We start from the raw sequence: 25,441 nt of genomic DNA, 5'->3' as shown, positions 1-25,441 counted from the left end.
GAAGGAATATGTCCCTGCTGCGCGTTGCCGTCTCCAGAGGTCTCCATCAACGTTGACGATGCCATAGCCGAAAATGTCCTGAAGGCGACTGCGGAAAAATGGCCTTTTCTGAATAACTCCTCATGCTTGAAAATGAAATCCAAGTTTACTGGGTTGGCTATAATCACACCTGGTGGAAGAATTGGGATCACAACGCCCAGAGTTTCTTGGCCATTTGTTGGATACACCTGGTGGTAGTGTCAGAGACATGAACAAGGAAAAGGAAACTAGGGCGCTAATACTCAGTAAACCAACCAAACAGCTTCTGACGTGGGTGGAGAAAAACCAGTCCATTGCCTAGGAAGGGCAATGTTCCGGGAGATTGTCTGTTGGCGGTCAATGTGAACATCAGAAGCACTCTTGTTTTGGATAGTTGAAAATAAATTTGATGGGGATATCGTTTCTTTTGATACGAGACGGCTTGAAACATTCGGTCATGAAAACCCAAAGTGGGAGCATAAGTGCAAGAATGAGCATGTATAAGGCCCGCATCGTCAAGTGTTTAGGGGATTGCGAGCTCTTGCGTCTTTCTGTTCTGTTCAATCATCGGCCTCCAGCAAGCAAGCTTAGTCTTGTCACTGTAAATCTGCCTCTCGTGAAGGCATCAATAAGAATGCCGCACTAAGTACTAACACGCCCAGTCAACTTTTCTTTCAACAACAGCGATTGCCGCATTTCAGCTGCGGTCCGATGGAGTCAAATAGTTGCACCGATCGGTCAAACTCCTCGTCCGATGATAACTGAGGTCCTGTGCGCGTACTCGCACCGAGATGTATGGGGACTGACAGGGATCATAACCATGCTTCGACTGAGATGGCTCTAAACCAGTTTTGGAACATACAAGTGTCAGCATCAGCACAGCCCCACCTGGCGGCCGAACCCAGTCAAAACTTGAACGTGAACGTGAACGTGATGCAGGACGAAAGATTGATTTTGTCGCTTACGTATCCCCTGCACTGAATATCTGAGATTTGTTGTTCGGGAGCATTTGGTTGTGGCGAATGGCGATAATCGAGGCCTTGCGGTATTATTCAGCGTGCAAAGATGAATACATCACAGAGACGTGATCAATGTACCCAGGGGGTCAGGTAAGCGAGTTACGCAACCCCTCTGTTCATCACAGAGGGGGCATCATAACCTGTAACTGCGTCGCTCGTGTAACCACTGTCAACCATAGAACATTGGCTGCTTGACAAAAATAACCCTGTAAAATCACCCTTTGAAAAAGTGGGCTAAAAGTTTAAATTTTTTGGATCGCTTATTTTTGTTAAATAGCTAATTTTCTATAGGTTGATAGTGGCTACAGGAGTGAACCAGTTACAGGTTGTGATGCCCCCTCTATTCGGAACGAATAGATGGGCACTTCGATAGAATATGCCCCCTGGGTACCGCCGATACAACAATGCCAACTATCATGCCCCGTCCTCGAATGCGGCTTTTCAAAACACATGAACAAACACCGAGAGCTTCTATTAGCATAAGCATTGCGCATCGCCCGGAAAGACTGCAAGAACGCAATCTCATCACAGCCTTGGCTGAAAGCAAATGCCGACAATGAGGGCCGTTGAACAAGAGACCAAGTGACGTGCCTTTAGAGTCAGTCGCATCCTGCACACCAACAGCTCTCTTTTGCTTACAGATTCTTCCTCACGTTGTCGCTTGTGTCTCGTGTGTTGCCATCCAGCTTGAAGCTCGCTTGCAGGGCGTGACCAACGTATTGCAGTTCCGTGCAAAGGGTGGTAGCAGCATGCCATCTCGGTATCAGGTTAGTCCAGGCCCAATACTCGTGATGAATGTGCTCTCCCTTGTATACAATTTTCTTCCGTCATCTGGGTGTATCTGAACGAAACAGCTATGATTGTTGAGTAACAGAGCCTTTTGGTAGCTCGGGTCGGGTCGGTCATACGATATGTCAAAGTGATATTTGCTTGCAGCATCGTAGCGACGCTTTGTTCTCTCCCTGAGTTATGCATTGGATGAGCCAAGAGGCATCTCTGGCGCCTATTAAACTTCATACTGTCCTCTATATGGGATGCCAGTGTATTTTTTCGGATGTCAAGGCATGTAGTGCCCTGGACGATACAAGTCGGAACTTCCGGTGCACCAAACGGACATGTGATTGAAAGGGGTGGCTAAAGCCGTAGAGTGCGCCCCAAAACTTGACAAGTAGAGCTGGCCCTCTCGACTTCAGGGCAATACCAAACCCCATCTTATTGAGCCGCCATGAGGGGACAAGACGGACGAATAAAATGTCTGTTCGGTCAAATTATGCCGCCGATACTGAATAGAGCAGTCTTTGTGCGTGGACTGGAAAGCTCATACTTGTGTGAAAAGCATGCTCAATGAGTAAGTTGATGAAGTGATAGGTAATGTCTCGTATTCCATCAGTTCTAAAGTATATACAACAACTGCCATGGTGACTATGGTGCGCACTTCCTATGGTAGGGCTTCCGGATCTCATCTAGAAGCTGATCATTGATTCTCCATACCCCCTTGGTCTGGGCATCCGCAAGATTCCACTCCAAATCCTTGGTCAAATGATGAAAGACCTGATGGGAGTCTCTATGGAGGCTCCTAAAGACTAAGGGGTTCCAATTCTCACCCCGAATCGCTTCTTCTTTACGCATATGTCTTTGCGCTTCCTCCAAAACATGCTTGGCAGTGGCGGCTGCTCGGATGTTTCCATTTCTCAGGTTCTCGATGACATCTCTCCAAGCCCGACGAGACTCCCAAGGATCTTGGTCCTCCACTAGCTCAACCTGCATGGCAGTCGGCTCATGCTCGGGGGCGTCCACCATGCATGTCTTTAGCACTTGACCAGTTCGCCCATCTTTTGTCACCCATCCTTCACTCCAAACTCCTGATAGGGCATAGATGCGTCTTTTTGGATCACTTTTGTGGTATACAAAGGCCTCAAAATGGTTTTTCTTTCCACGCATCAGGCCAACTCCTGAGAACTTGATCTCAGATATATAACCACTGTTAGAGACAATGCGATAGCAACCAACAATCTCGGGGTAGAAGCAAGCTGATAGTAGCCCCCGAACTTGGACATCTGGCAGCGGTAGGATATAATGCTCGTTGAACTGAGAAATATGTAATATGGTATACCCAATTTGTCGAATGTTTACGGTCCCATTCAAGGTCATCTCGACTCGGGCATATCCATCAGCTCGGATACCATGGTCCCTGTCTGCTATATGTATGGCGGTAATCGGAGGATGATGACTGGCTTGCTCTGACACTAGTCGAGTTGTGCAGTTACCGTCAGTCCACGAAGCAAGGAAAAGTTCGCCTAAGAAAACGTTGAGAGGTTTCTTGATGCTGACGTCAGGAGATCCGGCAATATACAGTTGGGTTCGTAAGCCGACAAGGAATAGCTGTAGTACCAATAGGCTTCAGATCGCAAGATTCGGCTCGAAGGACGGGGCGCAGAACACTTTGGGTCTTTCAGGCTAACATCGAGGGTTCTCAACGACGGAGGCGGGAGCGAGGAAGAAAGGCGGAGCCGTGATGTTGGCAAGGTCTCCCTTGACTGTTGAGAGAAACTAGAAGTGGGAACTGTCAGCAAATGTTACTAGTAGCCCAATATTTTGCATCCCATTTTATTCAGTCATGGGTATCTCACGAAGGAAGGGGACATCGACCAGTACCTTGAGAAGTTCGGCAAAGATGGAGTGGTTTGGCTTGGCGTTCCCCCCGGCTGACCCTGCCGTGTCATTCTGATTTTCTTTGATAAGTGACATTGTTGTGGATTTAAAGTACTGGTGTAGTTTGGAAGGATTCGCGGACGAAACTCAACGAAGATGCTGACCAAAGTGCCCAAAGCACACGAACCAGTTGGACTTTTCCAACGAGCAGGCGACCTCACTCTATACTTGGTAACCTCGTCGCCTGCAGACCGTCGAGCTCGGGAGGAAGTAACCCCCGAGCCGACGGCATGAGTTTAGCCCGGAGGGAGCCACTCGGTTGATGCGTGATAAGTCCCCCGATTCACCCAACTAGATAAGGTTTTACCTCTGTCGATCCTGGTTAGTGCTTGAGCTAACGGCGCCAAAATATGGTTTACGGGGCGGTGGGCAATCTCGGGCATATCAGGCCATGGGTCTCATAGCCCCGCAGAGAGGTTCAACGTCGACCCTTGCAATTCCTTTTCATACTTCTGCCCACGTACCTACCTATACGATTCTCGACAGTACGGGCCGGACAGTAGTGACTGGTAGCCACATGGCGTCGGATAACATGCCTCGATTGTCAAGAATTGGCTGTTTGACCTGCAAGCGACGCAAAGTCAAGGTATCATCTCACCCTCGACCTTTTAATTGCCATCACACAGTGACCAGAGGGAGCCGTCCCTAACGCTATCAGTGTGATGAGAACCGCCCATCATTCTTCAACTGCCTGAAACGCCACTGTACTTGCAGGTTTTCTCCGCAAGGTGACCACACCGAGAATAGCCCCGTCACTCCAAATGACCAATCCACATCTGCGAGCCCCCTCCTGGAGGCGGAACAATCGAGGCGGGCCAATGGGATATTGGTAACGACTTCTATTCCCAAGTTGAGGACCCCTCAATGCCCAAACACACTGGACGTGCCCCATGGGTGTGACCTTTGGAACTACGACATGGAGCTCATCCATCATTACACAACGATAACTGCTGCCACCTTCTCAATCTGAAAAGATATGGTACAATTATGGCAAGTCACGATTCCCCGTGAGGGCTATCGCAGCCCCTTTGTTCTCCATGGCATTCTCGCGATGAGCGCCGTTCATCAGGCATACCTGCAGCCAGCGAACCAAAAGATGTACCTGCAGCTATTAGCTACCACTCCACCTTGGGCTCTGAACAGTTTCGTTCCACATTGGAAGATACTTGGCATGAGAACTGGATGGGACTATTCAGTTTCGCTGCTCTCATCACTCTACATGCCTTCACGCTTCCACTCTGACTCAATGGTGAAAAGTTGCCTGACCCCTTGCTTAACCTTTTTGAAGTTGCAACCCTCCTTCGGTGGATGGAGAAGATGCTGTCTCCTATGCTGCCTCTAATATCCCTATCAGAGTTTGCCCCGTTCATCTACGGCGTACGGCTTGCCGATGCTGATGACATATCTGCCAGGCAATGAACAACGCCAGTTTGTCGATTGAACTAACAGCGGCTTCCACGTAGCCATTGTTCCCTTGATAACAGCCACCTTCCCTCAGACACCTTGGCTGCGTTAGAGAGTCTCCGCCACTTCCTTAGTGGCCGAATATCTGAGAGCTGTCTCCCATACTACCAGAGCGCTGTGGATCATATGGATCACCTTGCGAGGTTGATAGCACTCGCAGGGTTGAATGCGGAAGCCGGGACAGTACTTGGATGGCTGTTCAGTTTACCTGAGAGTCTACTACCTGATATCAGAGAAAGAAGGCCTGAAGCTCTGGTCCTAGTTGCTTACTTTTTCGTCTTCTTACTCAGTCTGGAAAAGAATTTTTGGTATTCTCAGGGGTGGGCAAAGCAGGTGTTTGAGCAAATCTTGGCGCAGCTCATTCATCGACCTCGATTTCTTGAGGCATTACGTTGGCCGCGGAGGGTGTTCTCGGGTATCACTTAAATAGCGGAAAGTCAGAGTTGCGGAGTGGTATACTCCGTTCAGAACGGGGTTCTGATAAAACATTGAGGATGCCTTTTCGACTTTTATGAGAGCTAAAAGCTTTCCTGTCTACAATTCAGTTGATTTGAAATTGACGATATGTGTCGCGGGTAGGTCCTAAGCAGACCTGTCCTCGAGTCAGGGGCCGCCAATTTCCGCTCTGGAGCAGTTCCTATACAAGTCTTTTCAAGCTGCCAAGCTCATGATTGAAAGCTCTCCAGGTTGCTTTCGTTCATTCATACACAATCGTTCCAGCCACCTGAACACATGTACACCTAAAAGGACAAGGCGAGAAGCTCTAGATAAGTGAGGAATGGGTAAATTGCAGAAATAAATGGAAGAGGCGAATATACGATGACCCAATGCAACCAAGCATGATGGTCTGTCAGTACTATTCCCCGCACAGGGCTATCAGATTCTGTCGTGCAGATACCAGGCTTTACCGAGGCAATCAGTTCTGCTCTGACGCTGAGAGAGTGTCATCGTGGTAGCGGTACATGAACCCAACTAGCCCGGCTTCACTCAATGCAACAAAGGCTCAGCAACGGGATTGAACAATTTCACTGATGGCGGCGTTTTTTATTTCTCCCAGAGGGCAGAAAAGATTACGCATAGTCATATTGCCGAGGCGCGAGAAGTAGTGTCACATCGACGTTAGTACAAGGGGGCCTTCTCAAGTCAAAGTTGATTCCCAAAAAGGTCCGTTGACTCCGTAAATGTCGCTGATGGTGGAGAAAGATGGGAAGTGAATTAATAGAGTCTCTGCCGCCCTCCAATGATTTGTTAAGGTTGGAGATTCGTCTTCAGGCCTTAGTAAGCTTAGATACTGCTGGTATCTCTGGGAACAGGATGTGTCTTCTCCTGAACCCAAGAGAGGTGGTTTTCACTATTCGATCAGCAGGTCGATGATTCAAGGCAAAGGTACCGGCACACTTTGCTCAAAGGCCTCAGTATTCCGTCTGCCATCAATCAAGGGTAGGTGTGTGCCTTTGAAGTAAGCTAGGGGCATAAGGGGAGACTCATGAGCATCCAGTCGGGGCTGATGTCGTCGATTCAGCTTGGAACACTCACCTACTGAATACGAACATCAACGTTTTCATGCATACTCGAGGCACCACTTGGACTACTAATAGACACATTCTAATGTATTGAAGCGAGCCGTATTGCAGCTGGGCAGTGATAGTCTATCCGAAATCTCAATATATGGAATCACCTCTCCTATTAAAGCTGGGACTTGACTTGATGCGTGATCATTTGACTTCGCGGCTTCTTCCGCCATGGGATGAATCCACTATTCTCTTCTAGGAAGGGAACTTCATCCAAGATTGGTCCATTTGCGACCAGGGAAACGGTTCTCATGTCGGCAATCCTCGCTGCCTTTAATGCGGGTTGAGAAGGGCCTGTGGATAGATCAAGGCTGACTCGAGAGATATCCATCCACAGCCTAGCTGCAGGCTCCCGGGCGCCTTGATATGCTATAAAAGTCTGACGCAAGTCTCTCTCGGAGGGATTCGGGCTAGAGCGTAGTACCCTTTTGAGGACGTTGACCAAGGTTATGGCGTCCTCGATGCCGCAGCATGCCCCTGCACCTCTAACGGGATTCATCTAACGGATGTCAGAATATTCTAATGGTGAGAAGCAATGCGGGGGGGCGGTACCTTGTGTGCTGCATCCCCAACTAAAACCATCCTGCCCCAATGCCACCATCGGAGTACACCTTCATCGAAGTTTGCGCTCCCACCAGCCGATTTACTATTCCACAAATCACCAAACGTGACGCTGTTGGCCACGGGAACCCGAAGCCAGGGCTTGGCAGCATCCTCTGCGTCATTTTGTCCAAAGTGTGTGCGCTCCCTCGAGACTGGTATGCGACGATAGGCAATCATCTGTGCCTCTGTCTCTGACGTGAAAACTTGAACGTGAGTACCCCGTTGGTAAACATTGATATTACTGCCAGGAGCTAGTCCTTGAATGCAATCTGTTCTGCCGAATACGCCTGCGTATGGTGCTTCGAACGGGTTCGAACTCTGGTCGAAGAGCCCTTCTGGGGCTTTGGCCATCATTTGATCTCTGACGGTGCTCCAAATACCATCAGCTCCAATGACCATGGACCCATTTTCTGAGCTCCCATCCGCAAATTCGACTCTGATTCCGTCTTCGTGGGAAACGATGTTGGTAAGTCTCTTGTTTGTCTTGACATGTTGTTTCCGGCTGTCAAGTGCTTCCACCAATGTTTTGGCAAAGCTTCCTCGATTGAATAGCATCATTGGATATCCGTAGCTAACAAAATTCAGCATGCCTTACCGTAGCTACTTTGAAGAGGAATTTGACTCACAGCATGACCAACTCCTCGAAGCCCTGACCGTGACGCAGAACCTCGCCTTGAGCTGACAAGTGCATAGAATGAAGCATGGGTTGACCAACCGCCTCGACAGCATCCAGAAGGCCCAACTGATGAAAGATTCGCAATATGTGAGGCCATAAAAACAGACCATAAGCCGGCTCCGGAGGAACCTGCGCTCGCTGCTCAACGATCACGTAGTCGATGCTGGACGCTTGTAACGCATGCGCGAGCACTAAACCCACAGGCCCAGCGCCAATGATGATAACCTTGAAAGGACTCATATCGCCATGCATGCATATCGCGATGTTTGAAAATGAGAAGTTCACTGTCAGCAGAAGACTGGAAAGCGTTTCAGCCGAGGGTCCCGTCAAGTGATGGGCGTCAGCCCGCTGCGTAAGCAAATCAATTAGCCTGGCTCTCACTTACCATATCCAGATTAGTGCTTACGAGATTGAAACTTGATCTGTCGTGATAATTACCTTCCATCAATTGTCGGTGGTAAAAGATTAAGACTTACCAACAATTAGCCGCAGCGAAGCAATGAAAAATACTTTTGAGTTTGTAAAATTCATTTCAGATCCATGAAAAACTTTGTAACCTTCAAAGCAAGTAAGCTCCATTTCTATATGCTCCTACTCTAGCCTAAACTAGTCTTTACCTCTAACTCATATCCAGTGGATAGGGTGGTCTGGCACTCAACCAGGCTCCATGGGACCGCCCTATGTTGAGCCTCAGGAGGTCACCATCTGGCATCGAGTATCTTGGGTGTTCTGAGCCAACACTGTGTTAGTATTGGGATATAATGCTATAATATGTTGATAGTATCTTCTTTGTTATAGTTGAAGTCCGGCCCTCGATGGGACACCTGAGCCAGAAGACCGTTCTGAGCCAAACTCAGGACGGCGAGCTACAAGACAGCTTTCAGGAAATCATGAACAAGTGCACCGAGAGGACCTTCCCATATGTAGTGTAGTTCATGCATCTTTCCTAGGCCGATGCTCCCGAGTATAGCACAGTTCACCCTTAAGCTATCAGTGTACTTTCACTGGATCATGCAAGATGTATACTGATGAGGATTAAATGCATGCATTGGATTCAACCAAACGATCAATCCACAACATAAGACTTACTATAAAGTCAGACTATCCCTAAATTAACTGTTGAAGTTCTTTTGAACGGTTTAATGAAGATGATGGGATGTGGCAGCGCAGCGCGTTTCCCGCCTTCCAAGACGATATGAAACAGCAGATGCAGAGATGAATGAGAGCTGTGGAAACTGCATCTCGTGAAAATGGAACATGTGTAGTCGTTAAGAGATTGCCTCGAAGTGTCTTTCTTCTACAGCTGGGACGATTCTTGGGTGACCTCGCCGCCAGAAGGCCAGGGCTCGGGGCCTGACATGCCCTGAAGTGCAGCGCGTTAGGGACACACGCCATGGACATCTTGGATTCTGGAACGTGCGGAATAAATGTGTTTTCTGAATTGATCTTTGATATATTACGAATAGCATCGTCGATATCTTCCCATTCGACCTTGGAATAGGTCAGGTTTCCGAACCCGTGTTTCGCTACCAACTTGGTGTGCAATGGGCAGGCAGTGACGCATCTGGTCTGAAAACCTGACTGATTACCTCGCATCCAGCTTCCTGGGCTGCCTTGTTCTGGCAGTCACCTCGTGCTGCTGGCCCCGATTGTCTTGGGTCGGAGAAGTTTGAGTTACCACAGCACGTCATGCTAAGGGAACGAGGGGAAAATGGGATGCACGGGTGGAACAATGAGCCGGCAACGCTACCCAGTCGGCTGCGTTGAGCCAATTAGATAGCCTAGTTACGCGATAGGCTACTGTTAGGTCTCTTTCGGGTGTCAGCAGGTTGCATTAGTGGCAGCAGCCGGACAAGGCCTCCCCTCTTCTCTTTCTTCTGACTAGGGGTTTAAAAAGCCATCGATCAACATTGTTCAGGCGAACTTGACCCAAAAACCATTGTTGCCGATATGTATCGCTTGTTTTTCCCTTTACTTCCTATCGCTGCCCTCCTTTTCTGGCAAGCATTACGTGACACCCAGGCGTCGCTTCTCCGCCAAGTCTATCAATTTCCTCATAGTACCTGGGTCGAGAATATTGCTGTTCGGCCAAATGGGAATCTCTTGGTGACACTAGTGAACCAACCCGAGTTGTGGGAAATCGTGTCACCTCATCAGCCTGAAAGCACCCGAGCGCACCTCATCTACCGTTTCGACGACGCTGGAATGGCAACAGGAATTACCGAGATCACTCCCGATGTTTATGTGGCTCTGACACCCAACCGTGTCTGGGAGATCGACTTGACAAAAGCAGCTACCCACACGAGGCTGATTGCCAACATTGACAAGGCAGGATCCCTAAACGGAATGACGCTGCTAAACCAACAAGAGAGGACAGTCGCTATTGCCGATTGCCAGCTGGGCGTTGTATGGCGCCTCAACACCAAGGATGGCAGCCATACTGTCATGCTGCAAGATAAATCAATGGCAGCAAATGATGATCTCGGCCCCTTGCTTGGGATTAATGGCCTGAGGAAGCATCAGGACCATATTTATTACGTCAACACCCCACGAGGAGTATATGGGCGTGTGCGTGTAGACGCGATCAATGGCTACGCCCTAGGTCCCTATGAGATCATCAGCAAGGGAGTCATGGCCGATGACTTCGCTATCAGCCCTCGCGGCGTTGGGTATCTGGCAGGAGTTGCGGAGAATGCCATCTTTCGGGCTTTTCTCAATGGGACGCAAGAGATGGTTGCAGGGGGTCTCGGCCGCACCGCTGTGACAAGGCCTACGTCGGCTGCTTTCGGACGAAACGGAGATTCGAATATTTTATACATCACCACTGGAGGAAACACGAGTGATCTAACTACTTACGACGGGAAGGGGGAAATTCTGGCCTTGAAATTTAATCTATTAGAAGAAATGTGAAATATCTACATGATGGGCATAGTTCTAACTTGTAGGATGTTAGCTATCCCACCTCCAATAAGCAAGTGCCAGGCGTCGGCCTTAAGTCCCTCGAATTATCTCGCAAATATGCAACTCAACCCTGTAGGTCCTTGTAGAGCACTATCCTTGAATCCGCTTCTTCTCTAACCCTTCACCTGCGCGATAGCCACTGCTCTTTGCCACGACATCGTAGAAAGGTATATGCAGCTGGCATTGAACCCGGTGCTATGGTCATGGGAATATTTCTGGTCACCCGGCGGTTGGGAGACGATGGGGTGTAAATGGGTTAGTCGGTCTCCTTGCGCCCTTCTGTAGTATATAGCTTTAGTTGTTTCCTAGTCGGATGCTGAAAGCTTTAGGGTAATAGGTTGTATATCAATAGCATCATGACCTCTATCTAGTCCCGAGTTCTCTACCAGGGAGTCGATGCAAGCCGAGACGCTTCTTGGCTGCTTGGGTTGGTACGTGGTTGGCTAAGAATGCTTCGCTGCTATTTAGTCATATTCATGAATATCATGATATGAGGCTAAGCGGTAAGAAGCCCCCTCGTGCTGATATGGTAGTTAATACGTTCTGTTATAGTAACTAGATAATAGAGGTAAGTAGTTCCTCGTATACTCATTATTGAGCGCTTTGAATCTAGAGTAAGAGTGCGTAATAAAGAGTTCGCGTCGGGATTGTGGATGGGGGCTAAAGGTGAGAATAAACATAGCCCACTAGTGGAACGAAAACTTAACCTCATAAACAAAATTGACCATATCTCTATCTATCTCTAGGGGCGTCTTGATTTATTTATCTATGCTCTAAACTAGGGAAGCTGAAGCCAGTCTCTAGGATATGGAGGACTTTAGCTAAACCAACTTGGATAAGAGGCTTACCTACTCTAGACTCTGAGAACACTCGGCGAAATAGTGCAGAAGTGTTTTATGTTTATAAGACTCTCCTCTCTTTCGATCGGAATAAGAATACGACCGTTCCCTTGTTGAACTTTTGGAAGCCGCGATGATGTGTTTTGTCTTGGTTTAGAGGCTGATTGATAGCTACCATCCGAGCCAGTATAGTTTGGCGAGACGGATGAGAACGGCGCGTTGTGTGCGTAGGTTGTCGATTCGATCTTGGCCGTGAATGTAATTTTATGAGGCTTGTTATTTCTGATCCCGACGTCGGGATCTACGGGGTCTAACCTTTTCGCCTATACCTGACAAATGCTATGACTATATTTATACTCGCGCCCTATCTTGCGGCAGGGTTGGCGGATAGGCTTTTATTTATTATATTTGTAGTGGCGCGTCTTATATGTAAGACAGCCTTTTTAACTTTAGCTACCTTAGCTTTTATAAGCTAAAGACTAGGAAGAGAATAGGGGTGCTTATTTACCTTAGCGAGAGAGACTTCCTAAAGTATTACAACTATAATATAAGCTAGGCGGGGAAACCTAGCAGAATAAACCTAACTAAGCAAGGGACCAAAGGGATTAAACTTTATTCTTATTAGTCCTAGGACTAAGTAAGAAGAATATTAGTCTAACCTTAGATTAAACCTTAGAATTATTAGTCCTAAGATATTATTATAAGTATATAAAACTTATTCTTTAGTACTTTTTATATATTAGCTACCTTAGCTATTAATATAACTTAGTTATACTTAATACTTTTAAGTATATTACTAGATATAACTTATACCTTATTTAAAATAAATATTAATAATCTCTTATTAATATAAATTAATATAATTAATTTATCTCTTAGGAAATATTTAATTATTAGATATTAATAGCTCTTATTTAAAGAATTACTTATATTACCTTAAATAATGTTAAATATAATAGCTACTTAGGCTATTTCTATTAATAGCTATTAATAAGCCTTATTAGTTAATTATTTACTTATATTTATTATAATTACCTCTTAGGATAAAGATATAAATAATATATAAAGCTTTAATAATAAAGAAGTTAAATAGCTCTAAGCCTAAATTATTATTATAAATACTAAAATAAATAGATTTTATAAGCTTATTAAAAGAATAAATAAAACCTAGTATATATAAAATGCCTAATATCTAAATAATATCTAAGAGGTTAATAATATAGTTATTATAGCTATAAAGGAAAAAGATATAAAAGAAATCTTAAAGCTAAACTACTTTAAGATATTTAAAAGAGTTATATATAAACTATTAATATTCCTTACTTAGCTATATGCCTTTATAACTTGTTACTTAATATAATTCTTTAGTATAATTAGCTATATTTATTAATATATAACCCAGGAAGTCTATATACCTCTTATCTCTATATATTATAATACCCTTATAGTTAGAAGAAGTAATTAGTAATAATTATTAATTTCTTAGCTAATATAACTTTAAATTATTAATTAAATAATAAATTAACTAAAAAACATATTATTAATAATCTAGCTCTTTTTATGCCTCTTTCTCGCTAATTTATATATATTAATTACCTTTCTTTTCTTAACCTAATTTTTAGCCTTATTATAAGTTTTTATTATTTTATAGATCTAAGGGAATAATATATATAATAAGCGAGTATTATAGATAAGTAAGTATTATAAAAATCCTAACCCTCCTTAGGAATATTATAATAAAAATACTATAAATTATCTAATTAATTAAAATTACTTATTATACTCTTCCCTAGACGTCTTAATTACTACCTAATAGGTCCTTATATTATGCCCGGGCTTACCGCAAATACTATAGCGCCGAACACCCGGTCTAACTAACCTCCCTCGATTACTACTCCTCGATGATTTGGCCGCTACCCATATATCTATATCTATTTAATTAATTACTTACCTTCCTTCCTCTACTATTATTACCCCTCTTTTCTATAGTCTAATCCTTTTTGCCCTCTAGCGCTAGCTTAGTATCTTATTTGCCTATCAAAGGTCTTAGATCTCTGCCCTTATAAGAGCTATCTTATATATAATTACCTTTATTCCCTTTATAAGAGACTTTAATACTTTAAGAATTAACTCTAGAGAGCTATTTTAATGCCTTCTAATTTATCTTTTAAGGTATTTAGACTAAGATTAGGCCTTAAGTATAGTCTTTAGGGTCTTTAAAGCCTAAGGGGTTAATAATTTAGCTACCTCTTTAACCGGTATTAATATCTATAGCTAAATATTAAGCTTTAAGACTATAATTTCTAGGTTAAGAGAAATAAGGCTAGCTCCTTTAAAAGCCCCCCTAATATTTCTTTTTATTATAGTAGCCTCGTATGCGGTATAGAAGGCTAGAAAGAACTTAGTCTTTAAAATATAAGTTATAAAGTATTTAATTAATCGCTTTATTTCTTAATTATAAGCTCGCTTTAGTATACTAAAGTATCTAATATTAAGGGGCTAAAATAAATAAGATAAATAAGATAATATATAAAGCTAGATAATTTTCTTCTCTTTATAATATCTCTTAAATTTAATAAAGTAATAATTTTTATAGCTATTAAGGATTAAGAGATAATAAGAACTAATTAATTAATTAGCTATATATTAGTTAAAGTATTTAAGTTACTTAAGACTAATCTTATTATTAGTCTAGCTATTTTAGGTTATCGCAATAGCCTAATCGCCTAGGAGGTTATTTTCTTAGTATTAATTAGCGAGGTAATATTAGCCCGCACTAATAATAAATAGCTAGATCGCCTAGCCTTTTATATTAATCGCTTAAATAACTATAATTTATTCCTAGTTTTTAGGCTATATTAATTTTCGCTTTAAATATCTTTTTATACCTATAATAATTATTCTACTCATAATTATACCTATAAGAAAGCTAATTTTATTAAAATTATAGATATTATTTAATTAGATATTATACTTCGTGATTATATTCGCTATAAGCTAAAATTAATTATAGATAATAGCTAGGTCTTTATATTTAGCTCTTTAGTAATTATATTTATAAAAGAAATATATCTTAAGGTCTAAGTGCTACTTAATAAAGTTATAAGCCTAATGCGTGCTAATTAGTAGCGCATCGCGGTTAATAAGTAATTAATTAGCTATTTCTTTTATACTATATAGCTATAGGGGGAATCCTTATAAATCTAGGTTAAGAATAAAGTAAATAAAGATATCTTCTTTTAGATTAGATAGCTTATATAAATTAGGGATAGTATTATATTAAGACTAGATGCCTTGCTGCCGGCGATATAAGGTATAATAGTGAATTATATATATCGTTGCGGCGCGTCGGATACTTAGTTTTAGGTTATTTTAGAGGGTTTAAAGAGCTAGAAGGATTCTAGCCTTAGTATTAGGCCCTGATATGCTTAGTGGTTAAGAATTAATTGATTAAATGAAGAAGATGTAAGGTAAGGGATTTTTGTGATACTCGCTTATCTATAATACTCGCTTATTATATATGTTACCTTATTAAGGTTAAATTAAATAGGTTTTTTTTCCTAAAGGCTTCTTAGCTATAGCTTTTGCCTTTAAGAAAGTAATTTCTTACCTTAGATAAATAATTTTATAATTATTATAATCTATATAGTCTTATACCTTTTTAAAGACCCTCCTTATGCCTTAAGTTAATTTATTTTTACCTAGATTAAGCTATTTAACTTATTATTTAATATCGCAGCTGTAATAAGGTATATTTTATAGCCCGGGGGTATTATTAATCTAGTTCTTTAATATTAAGAGCCTTATCTTTTTTACTTTAGAGATCTTTAGTTTCTTAATATTAATAAGAGCCTTTATTATATTAAGAGGATATATTTTAAAAGCCTAAAAGCTAGCTTAAATATTCCTCTTAATTATAGCTTTTATTAAAGCCCTTTTATAAGCTAATATAAAGAATTATTTCTAGTATAGTAATATAATACTATAAATAACCTACCTATAAGTCTCCTTATAGTAAAAGACCTTTAATAATCTAAAAACTATAATATTAAGCGGCTATATAAAGTATAAAAAGTATAATAAAAGCTAATTAAGCTAGACCTTATTTTTCTAAGTTATCTTTATAAGGTCTCTTATTATATATATCTTATATTAATTAAGGACTAAGATATATTATTAATTTAACTTTTTTAGCTTTATCTTAAGAAGAAAAATAAATTTAAATTACTTAAGGAAAATATCTATAATTAATTAGCTAGAAGGGCTATAATTCTACTTCTAGTTTAGAATCTCCTTAGGAAATTATTATCCTTAAAGGTTATAACTTATAAAGATAATATATAATATTAGGCAGTAATTATTAATACTCTTATACTTAAGAATTATAATCTAAGTAATTAAATTACTTTTTATAACTTTTACTATTATTATTAATAATATTCTAATTATTTTCTTAGCTTAGGTTTTTTTTTTTAATATTAATCTTATTAATATTATATAAATAATCCTCCTTAATATTATAATTATTAAAAAGGTTACTAAGGCCGCGCTAATACTCCCTAAGTCTTTTTTTTATAATAGCCTTTTTATAAGTAATATTAATAAGTTAAGATAGCTTTATTTTAGCCTCATAATAAATAAAAAAGTAATTAACTTAATACTTATTAATAAGTTTATTATTATTACTTTCCCTTATTATTACTAAAGTAAAAGCTTATATCTTAGACTTATTAATAAGTATATAAAAAGCCTCTCTTTAAAGTATTTATTTAATAATATCTTTTTCTTATAAAAGACTTAACTTTTAAGTCTTTTCCTTAGTAATATAAATATTAATAGCTTTTTTAATCTAATCTTTTAATATTAAGGGCCCTAGGCTATACTGATATACTAAGCTATAAATTTTAATACTTTTTATATCCTTAATAGCTATAAAAAGAATTATTTTTTTATTAATACTTTAAGAAGTTATATTAAAAATTTAATATTAATTAAAGTAAAATTACGCCTATAAGAGCTATATTATATAATATTATAGTAATATAATTAAGATATTTATATATAGAGAGATGGGGGGTATATGGACTTCCTGGGTTATATGTTATATTATAAGAAGGCTTAAGGGCTATACTAGTATATAATTTAAACCTATTTTAAAAAAATATCTTATTAAACCTTTTATTAAATTATTACTAAGAATTAATATATTCTATTTAGATTATAAGGCCTTTAAGGCTATATTTTAATAAGTATTTAAAATAATAAATAAAAAGAAATAAACTAAGAGAGAAATTAAGATATTATAATAAATATAATTTATATTAAATTATAAATTAGAATACCTTTAGCTTCCTTTAAAACTTAACTAAGATTAATTACTCCTAATATTACCTTTTTTTAATTACTTAAGAAAAAAAGTCTAAGTAAAACTCTATAAGGAAGATTAACCTAATAACCTTATTAATTATATTAATAAGGGAAATTAAATTAATAATTAATAATTCTTATAAAAGAAATTATAAAACCTTAAGTTTAATAATAATAAAAGTAATATATCTTATTTTAATCTTAACTAAGGTAAGAAATAATATAATAATACTTTATATAATATTAACCTAAGATTAATAAAAGTAAGTATAACCTAGAGGTATAAGAAAGATACTAAGTATTATTATTACTATAAAAAGGCTATAAAGCTAATAAATATAAAAAAAAGTAATAAGATATCTAAGAGGGATAATATAAACCTAAGGAATAGTAATCCCTCTTAGAGGGTAAAAAATATTTAAATATAATTAATCTAAGGCTTAATACTTAAACTGCTATTTAAATTACTAAAATTATTACTATAATATAAAGTAGTTATAATAATAGATTAGATAAGACTCTACCTAAACTATATAAGGGATTAGCTTATAATTAAGTAGGCTATATTATAAAAGGACTAAAAATAAACTTAGATATATAATAAACATTACTCTTAGAACCTAATAAGCTAATTCTAGCTAAGGAAATAAAAAAAGATAATTAATAAATCATTACTATATTTTAATAAGTAAAACCTAATAAAGAGATATCTAAAAATATAACTTAATAACTCCTATTAATAATAAGTAAATAAGCTAATTTTAAAAAAGCTATTATAAAAGGTTTTAATTATAAGAAATAAATTATAAGATTATTATTATATAACTTTATACTACTTAAAATAGGAATTAAAGTATTATAATTAATATCTTAATAATTTTAATAATAAAGGCTCTATACCTAAAGCTAGAGGTCTTAATAGGCTTAAATTAATAATATTTATTTATATAATTATTAATAGCTTTAATAATATACTAAAGCTAGCTTTATTTATAATAAGTAACTTATATCTTAACTGACTAAAGAAGTTAAAATCCCCTTTATATAATAGCTCTACCCTTTAATACTAACCTTTTAATTACCTTTATAATTCTTAATTACTTAAAGAGGTTAAAATTACTTTTATTATCCTTATAAAAAGAGATTTAATTATAACTAATAATAACTATAACTAATTAATTAATTTATAACTAATTAACTAATTAATAATATATTAATAATTATAATAACTTTTTATAAAGACCTTTTACTAAATAATTAAAATTATATAATTAATACTTATTAATATACTTTTTAATATAACTAAGATAACCTTAGTAAGGAAATTTATAAGCTTTATAAAAATATAAAAAATACTTATAATAAGCTATAAGAAATAATATTAAATAAATACCTTTAAAATATTATATTAAATAAAAACCTTAGTAATCTAAAATATATTAAACTTATAATTTTTAATTATAATATTTTTTTTTTACTTAGCCCTTTTTTACTTAGTAATAATATTAATAAAAAAATTAATTTTATTAAAAAAAAGCTTTTTTTATTACAGGCTCTTAAAAGGAGGCTAAAAAAAGGATAAGTTCTTATTAGCGAGGAAGATTAATTCCTTTGGGACTTAAAATATAATTAATATATAGCTATCATGGCCTAAACATACCCAGGGTCACATATAAAGCAATACCTTATAATACCTAGCTAATTCTTATTAGAACTAAATTACTTATTTTAATAAATATAAGTAATTATATATTACTTATTATAAGTATAATAAGCAAGTCTAACTTACTTACTTAGGCCTTAATAACCTATATAATATATAAAATACACTTATTATACTTTCTTATATAATAGCTGCCTTAGTTATTAATATAACTTAGTTATACTTAATACCCTTAAGTATATTATTAGATATAATTTATATACTTATTTAAGATAATATTAATAACCCCTTACTAATATAAACCTAATATAACTAGTTTATCCCTCAGGAATATATATATTTATTATAATAGCATAGCTTATAACCCGTATTATAAATATTAATACCTTTTATTATATTAAATAAGAGGATTAAAGAAGTCTTATAGCTAACTAAGCTTTAGCTATATAGCTCTAGTTTATTAAAGAAATAAAACATACTAACTATATAGCTTAAACTTTTAATATATTTTTTTAATAAGTTTTTAAAATAGGGATCTTATATACTATCCCGCGATCTTAATATTATAAAAAATAATAAGAATAAATAAATAATTAATAGTAATAATAATTACGCCAAGGAAGAGAGCCTAAAGCTCCCCTTTCTTATTATAACTAATAAAAAAGATAATAATAATAGTTAGAGGCCGCAGCCTCTGACCTTTTTCTATATATAAGAAATTACCTAACGGCCCAAAACAGCTTAGCATTTATTTCCCCTAACTTAATAGGTATAATTATATTAGGAAATAGAGGTTATTAGTATTATAGGTTTTAGAGGGATTAGTTCTTAGAATTAGCATTAAAGTTCTATAAACCTAAAAAGAGTTAGCGCTAGGGCTTAGCGCTAGACTAAAACTTAGAGGTAGATAGAGGTCTATAGGTCTAATTAATTAAACCTATCTAGTTAAATATATAAATAATAGTAATTTTAATAGTAATTTTAATAATAATTAAAATTAATATTAAAAATTAATATTATATTTTAAAATAAATAAAAATTAATAAATTTAAATAATTAGATTTATTAAATTAAATATATAATATATATATTTTATATAAATATTTAAATACTAATAAGTTTTATAATAATTTTAATAATAATTAATTTTAATTACATTTTTAATTTTTATATTTTTTTAAAATTTTTAATAATTATAATATTTTAATATTTATTAATTAAATATAAATATAAAAATTTTTATAGTTTTTATAATTTTAAAATTATAATATTAAAAGAATTATAATAAATATATAATAATAATACTTAATTTTTAATAATAATAATAATTTTATTAAGCTCTAAAATTAATTAAAAAAAATCTTATTTTTATTTAATTAATAACTTAGAGTTATATCTTTAAAAATATAAGATTATTCCTTAGTTCTAATTGCCCCTACTATAGATAAATATCTGAAGCCATCTATCTCCTCGGTTTCAGGCCCCCGAGATAAAAGTTCCAGAGCTGATGGCGAAATGCCAAAGGCTGTGCTTTGCGAAGCAGCACTCATCTAGGGCGAGAAGACGCGCCCCGGGGCTGTCACTGTATTGGATGGTGTTATTGGGCTTGACGGCCCCGGTACCGTTCTCAACCTCGTGCTGTTTTCATTGCGTCTTCCGGGAGGAACAGGACTCGACCACGGTTTAAATCACGCGAGATTCCCAACCTCAGATCGCAGCCTCAGACAGGAATTGATGAGTTTACGGGTTCTGGCCTGCGTTGCCTGGGCCACCGAGATTCAGGCTCATGCAGTAGTGAAGTAAACCATTGAGAATTGTGTAAATTGCCACTGGCATTTGATCTATAATGTCTTTGCAGATATCCACAGGGCCAGGGCTATAGTATCGTTATGGGTTCCGCCTCTGGTGTCTATAAATGAGTATTTCAGACGATATGAGATAGCTTATGATTCGGAACGGTATGTCCATCTCTAGTTCGGACTCCTTTACTGCAATATCGGTGGCCATGAAAGAAGAGATACAAGACAATCTTGGGTTGATGTTGCTGCCATGTGAACACCAGATAATCCAGAGCCCTACCATCCTAGGGCTAGCTTGATTGATGCCTCGAGCAATGCACCGCCCTGAAGTTGAGTGGCTTCATTTGGATGGTAATCACAGCCAACTTCTGACCCTTGTGAAGGCCAATCAACCAAATGGGTTCTTACACCATGGAGTTGCCGTATCGCGTTCTTTAGCATCTGTACAGATGTGGATTTCTGAGCATCAGCCTCCGAGGGGTAGTTGTCGCTAAGCATTGGGGAAGAGACAAAGAAGAAGTGGGCTTTTGGGTAGTGAGAGTGTATGCTCCTCACAAACGCAACCAGCGCTTTCGTAAGGTCCGCTGGATCGACAGGATCACGCACACCTAGATAGCTGAAGTCGTTTGTGCCGAGGTTGATCACTACAGCATCTGGTCGCCACGACTTGGGAAACGAGAAACTGTTATCTCTGTCGTTGGCGCCGTAGCGTGTGTAGAGGACTGGCATGGGCGGCAGGGGGTCAGGAGGGGTCGAGGCATAGTTACGGATCAAGCCCTTGCCGCTCCAGGCGATGACACTATAGTCTGCACCCAAAGCACGAGCTGCCACAGCGCCGTACGTCTTTCCGTTATTTTGCAGAATGGCCGAGTCAGTGCAAGGTAGAACACCATCGAGGCCGTATCCGACTGAGATGGAGTCGCCAATAATCTCAATCTTTCGTTTTGGCATCGTGGTAGGTATTAGAATGCCATCGGTGTCGACATCAGTGATGTAAAAACTACCCAAGGAACTCTCGGATCGTTTACGTAACTCGACAGTGTGTGTTCCCTTTGGCAGAGCTGGTGTCGAGATTGAGGTTCCGTTCACGTTTCCAATGAGAATTGGGTCGCCACCGTCGATTATTAGATCAACACTGGAGGTCCCGGTCACGATTTTAATACCGATAGTGGCCTTTGTCCCGTCGAACATGAATGACACGCCAGTGCTCGGCCATGTAAGCTCCTTGGTCGCCGGGTTGACTCTTCCGACAAAGTTATAGCTCTAGGTACATAGGTCAGAGACGTTGGTTGTTGAACAAGCAAGGATGATGACTAGACTTACAGGTCGAGGAGCCTTGGCGGAGTTTCGAGGCAGCGTGGAGGCCGTAACGACGGTTGAAAACAAGACGAGTGTCGTCACCTTCATGTTCGCTAGCTAGAAGCCGTTGTTTGATGACGTTAGCGAAGAATTTAGGAGTCACTGAGAGGGGAAGGGAACATCTATACGGCCCTCCTCCTCCCACTTGAAGGAGCAGCAGTTCATACTATATACTTTGGCAGGTCTCCTGATTTCCCTTCCGTGACGGACAGCGAACGTCCGAATTACCCCATTAGCCCAGACTCCACCTTGAAGGCTACCCACCCCGCGCAAAGACGACGTTACAACTATATTAGCCTATTTTTAATATTATCATGCTCACCTGACTAGAAGGCTGGTTAAATCACCATGTCCTCGAGTTGAGCCAATAGATTCAATAACTGGACAGCTGTCAATGACCTTTCTACACGTATATTCTATTCTCTGTGGTTGACATTGCAAGTTACGTCATGATCCTCGCAGCTTGCACTTGCTTTAACTCAGTGAGATAGAGCGTGGAGGGCTTCTACGGCCATTACCTCGTGTCTGTCGACTGCCTACTAAGGTGGGAGAGATGGTTTGAACCTACAGCGGCAAAAGGCAGAATCAGCCAAATAGCTACATTAACACGACTGCTTCTACCGAAGCACCGACAACAGTCTAGCGAACGATTGAGATCTGCTACTGGGCCGAGATCGAAAGAGTCGTCTCTGGTACGTCTGATACAGTCAATTGCACTATATAGACGGGCCCGTGGCGCCACTTGTTGTGATCCGATATCTAATATTATATGCTTAGAAGCTGGGCAGAGCCTTGCGAGACTGGGCAGCATAGCATATCAAATGATTGACGGCTAGTTCTAAACGCCCTTAAACTCGCGTACGAGGGGACAGTCCTTGCTTGAACAGACCATTGCCGGAGGTAATATAGCCTGGATCAACATCTGAAGCGAGTGAGAGTCAGGGCCGATGATAGGTAAGTAAAACAGTCCAGGAATCATTTGTATATGCTGTTTTTAATGGCTTTCGAGAACCCCAATGACATGATATGGAAATGCAGAAGAAGGTAAGATTTTTGCCAGCAGAACAAGAAAATCCCACTTTACCGGCAATCCTCCAAACGGGCGACTCAGCACGAAATTCAATGTCAACATTGACTCAGTAAAAAGAAACGACAGGCATTCAGTCTTCGATATCTCCTTCTTTTTGATACCCTCAAGGACTTGAAGTAAGTACACCCCGGTTCTGTGAACCGTGGGCTTTCATCCACTGTTCTGGGACGTGGGATTCGGGACTACCAACGTGGAGATAGTTCTTGATGCTTGTCCGACAAATGCTCTCACCGTATAAGACTAGCTGTGCTGAAAGCCGTATAAAGAGCGCGCTCGCCGAAAGGAAAGAAAGAGCTTGGATTGTTTTTATCGTTATTCGATTTTTTCTGGTAGCCTCTACCATCTGCAAGAGGCATTTAGGAATGGAATTTGCGAAGAAATGCAGATAGTCTTCAACCTGAAGAACTATGTGATTAGCGTGAAGGCCAGACATACAGGGCCAACCTCCACGAGGCTGTGTTTGCCACGCTGATGAAAGGCTCGGACTGGGCAAAGCCCAAGCTCTGAGGCTATTCTAGGCCAAATACTTACATGCTTTAACCGTGACGCGAAGTCTGATTTGGTTGACCTTCCCAACACCAGCCATTTCGCACCTGGGATACTGCTACGCTTTCTTCAAGTGACATCCGAGAACGGCGGAAGATGGCGCGGTGAGACGGAACCTAGGGTCTTCTAGCTCAGTTATCTCATCGAGGGCCGGGCTTCAATTATAACAAAGAACACATTATCAACACGTCAGGGTATCATATCTCAATGCTGGCACAGAAGATCTTACACCTAGGAACACTGATTAATATCTCAAACAAGTGACAAGGAAAAGAAATAAAAAGAGACCATGTACAAGTCTCAGAAGAATTCTAGCGTTGTGCAGCAAGACTAGTTCCCTCGTCTGCTCAATGATCGAGCTCTTCCGATATTATTACCAGAACAGGTAGTGACCTCAGAAGAAAAGAAGTGAATGAAAGAAACTCTCTTGTCAAGACTCAAGCCTGCCAAAATTCTGCAATTTCCCGTATATCCTCTACTAGGGCGGGAGGGTTATCCAAGGCTGGAAAATGCCCTCCGAAAGTATGGACTATGACGAGCTCGGTCAGCATGCAAAGTACTGGTGATATTTGCGCAATGTACTCACATTTATATCTAACCAGGCTGCGCACCTGCTCCACCAGTTCCTTGGGCCAGAATGCAATGTTGTACTTGAAAGCAGTGTAAAGAAGGGGGGCATCTGTGAGGGCTTTGGTGTATGCTGCTTGGAAATGGTCGGGGTTAGATGCATAGGTGTATACAGAAGACAGAGCCGTGCCAGTGAGATGGTATAGAGAAGCATGGCGAAGCATCTCCCTATGGCTCATGACTGATGGGCCCGTGCCCCATCTCGGGTCAGACCCTAAGTCATTCTTCAGTGACTGAACTCAGGCAATACGAGGTCTTCACTTACAGTCCAACAACTTCTCGCCAATCCAGGCTTTGACGCGTCGCGTTCTATCGCGTCGCGTCGCATCAGTTCTCCAGCCCAGCGCGCGTTAGGTACCTGCTGCCTCAGCCACCAATAACTCTCGAGAGTGCTGTGGATGGAATGATGGCGCTGCCTGGGTCTAAGAAGTGATGGCGTGTGCACAATCTGAGACATTCACTGTTTGCACTCACATTGGCGGCTATCTTCAAGCACACTTGTCAACGCCAATAGGTACTATGCACAAGTCAGATGCATAAATATCCAATGCAACTTGTAAGAATAGTGTATTGTTATTCTTAGAATTATGAATGGCTACTCCCACCCACCACGCCAATGTGTGAGGAAGCCACAGGCTCTCCTCCAGCTGGAAGCTGACGATACCCTGCTTGGATATCGTGGCGGAATCTCGTGTCGGCTTTTGTGACCTGCTTGTCTGTGATGGAGGTAGGCTTGTATCAATGCCGTTATTGGTGAGGCCGTAGTGGGTGTCTCAAACTCCTGTTTCGTCGGTTTGTGATGACTTGAAACAGGTACTTGCCCATATATCTCCTGTTTGTAATAATAAGTAAAGCCGATCTGGGACAAAACCTACCGGTATTTGCTTTCAGATTCTGACTTTTTTACTTAATTCGTAATTAACACGAGTTCTATTTGACTGCTGCTCCTTTAGAAAGCCAAGCGCATTCAACACGTAGAAGGAGTTCTCATGGCTCTGGGATGGCTTCTATCAACCCGGCAACTTGCTTCCGAAATATTATGACGCCATATAGTGAAACGTTTAGGCCACCAATCATGACAAACGAGGGTTCAACACATCAAGGATCGCACTTGAGTTTCACCGACT

General features: G+C 39.7%; 5 protein-coding genes across 5 annotated transcripts; 1 reads left to right on the top strand and 4 right to left on the bottom strand.

Moving 5' to 3' along the window:
* Positions 1-2,459: 2,459 nt before the first annotated feature.
* NCS57_01452000 (uncharacterized protein) lies at positions 2,460-3,188 on the bottom strand (the record flags this gene model as incomplete). Its single annotated transcript, XM_053064121.1, has 1 exon — positions 2,460-3,188. One exon carries the CDS (start codon positions 3,186-3,188, stop codon positions 2,460-2,462), a length of 729 nt encoding a protein of 242 aa, XP_052906404.1.
* Positions 3,189-6,899: 3,711 nt separating this feature from the next.
* NCS57_01451900 (uncharacterized protein) lies at positions 6,900-8,303 on the bottom strand (the record flags this gene model as incomplete). Its single annotated transcript, XM_053064120.1, has 3 exons — positions 6,900-7,283; positions 7,337-7,958; positions 8,014-8,303. The coding sequence occupies 3 exons, from the start codon at positions 8,301-8,303 to the stop codon at positions 6,900-6,902; spliced, it is 1,296 nt and encodes a 431-aa protein (XP_052906403.1).
* A 1,710-nt stretch (positions 8,304-10,013) lies between these two features.
* Positions 10,014-10,973, top strand: NCS57_01451800 (uncharacterized protein; the record flags this gene model as incomplete). The annotated part of the gene is made up of 1 exon (XM_053064119.1): positions 10,014-10,973. The coding sequence occupies one exon, from the start codon at positions 10,014-10,016 to the stop codon at positions 10,971-10,973; it is 960 nt and encodes a 319-aa protein (XP_052906402.1).
* A 9,995-nt stretch (positions 10,974-20,968) lies between these two features.
* Positions 20,969-22,099, bottom strand: NCS57_01451700 (uncharacterized protein; the record flags this gene model as incomplete). Its single annotated transcript, XM_053064118.1, has 2 exons — positions 20,969-21,955; positions 22,016-22,099. The coding sequence occupies 2 exons, from the start codon at positions 22,097-22,099 to the stop codon at positions 20,969-20,971; spliced, it is 1,071 nt and encodes a 356-aa protein (XP_052906401.1).
* Positions 22,100-24,124: 2,025 nt separating this feature from the next.
* On the bottom strand, positions 24,125-24,526 carry NCS57_01451600 (uncharacterized protein; the record flags this gene model as incomplete). The annotated part of the gene is made up of 2 exons (XM_053064117.1): positions 24,274-24,526; positions 24,125-24,216 (listed from the first exon to the last, which is right to left on the bottom strand). Exons 1-2 carry the CDS (start codon positions 24,491-24,493, stop codon positions 24,125-24,127), a joined length of 312 nt encoding a protein of 103 aa, XP_052906400.1. The 5' UTR covers positions 24,494-24,526.
* Between the last annotated feature and the right edge of the window lie 915 nt (positions 24,527-25,441).

This window comes from Fusarium keratoplasticum, chromosome 13, assembly GCF_025433545.1.
Source record: "Fusarium keratoplasticum isolate Fu6.1 chromosome 13, whole genome shotgun sequence".
Lineage (NCBI taxonomy): Eukaryota > Fungi > Ascomycota > Sordariomycetes > Hypocreales > Nectriaceae > Fusarium > Fusarium keratoplasticum.
This window is presented reverse-complemented; position numbering and strand designations above follow the sequence as displayed.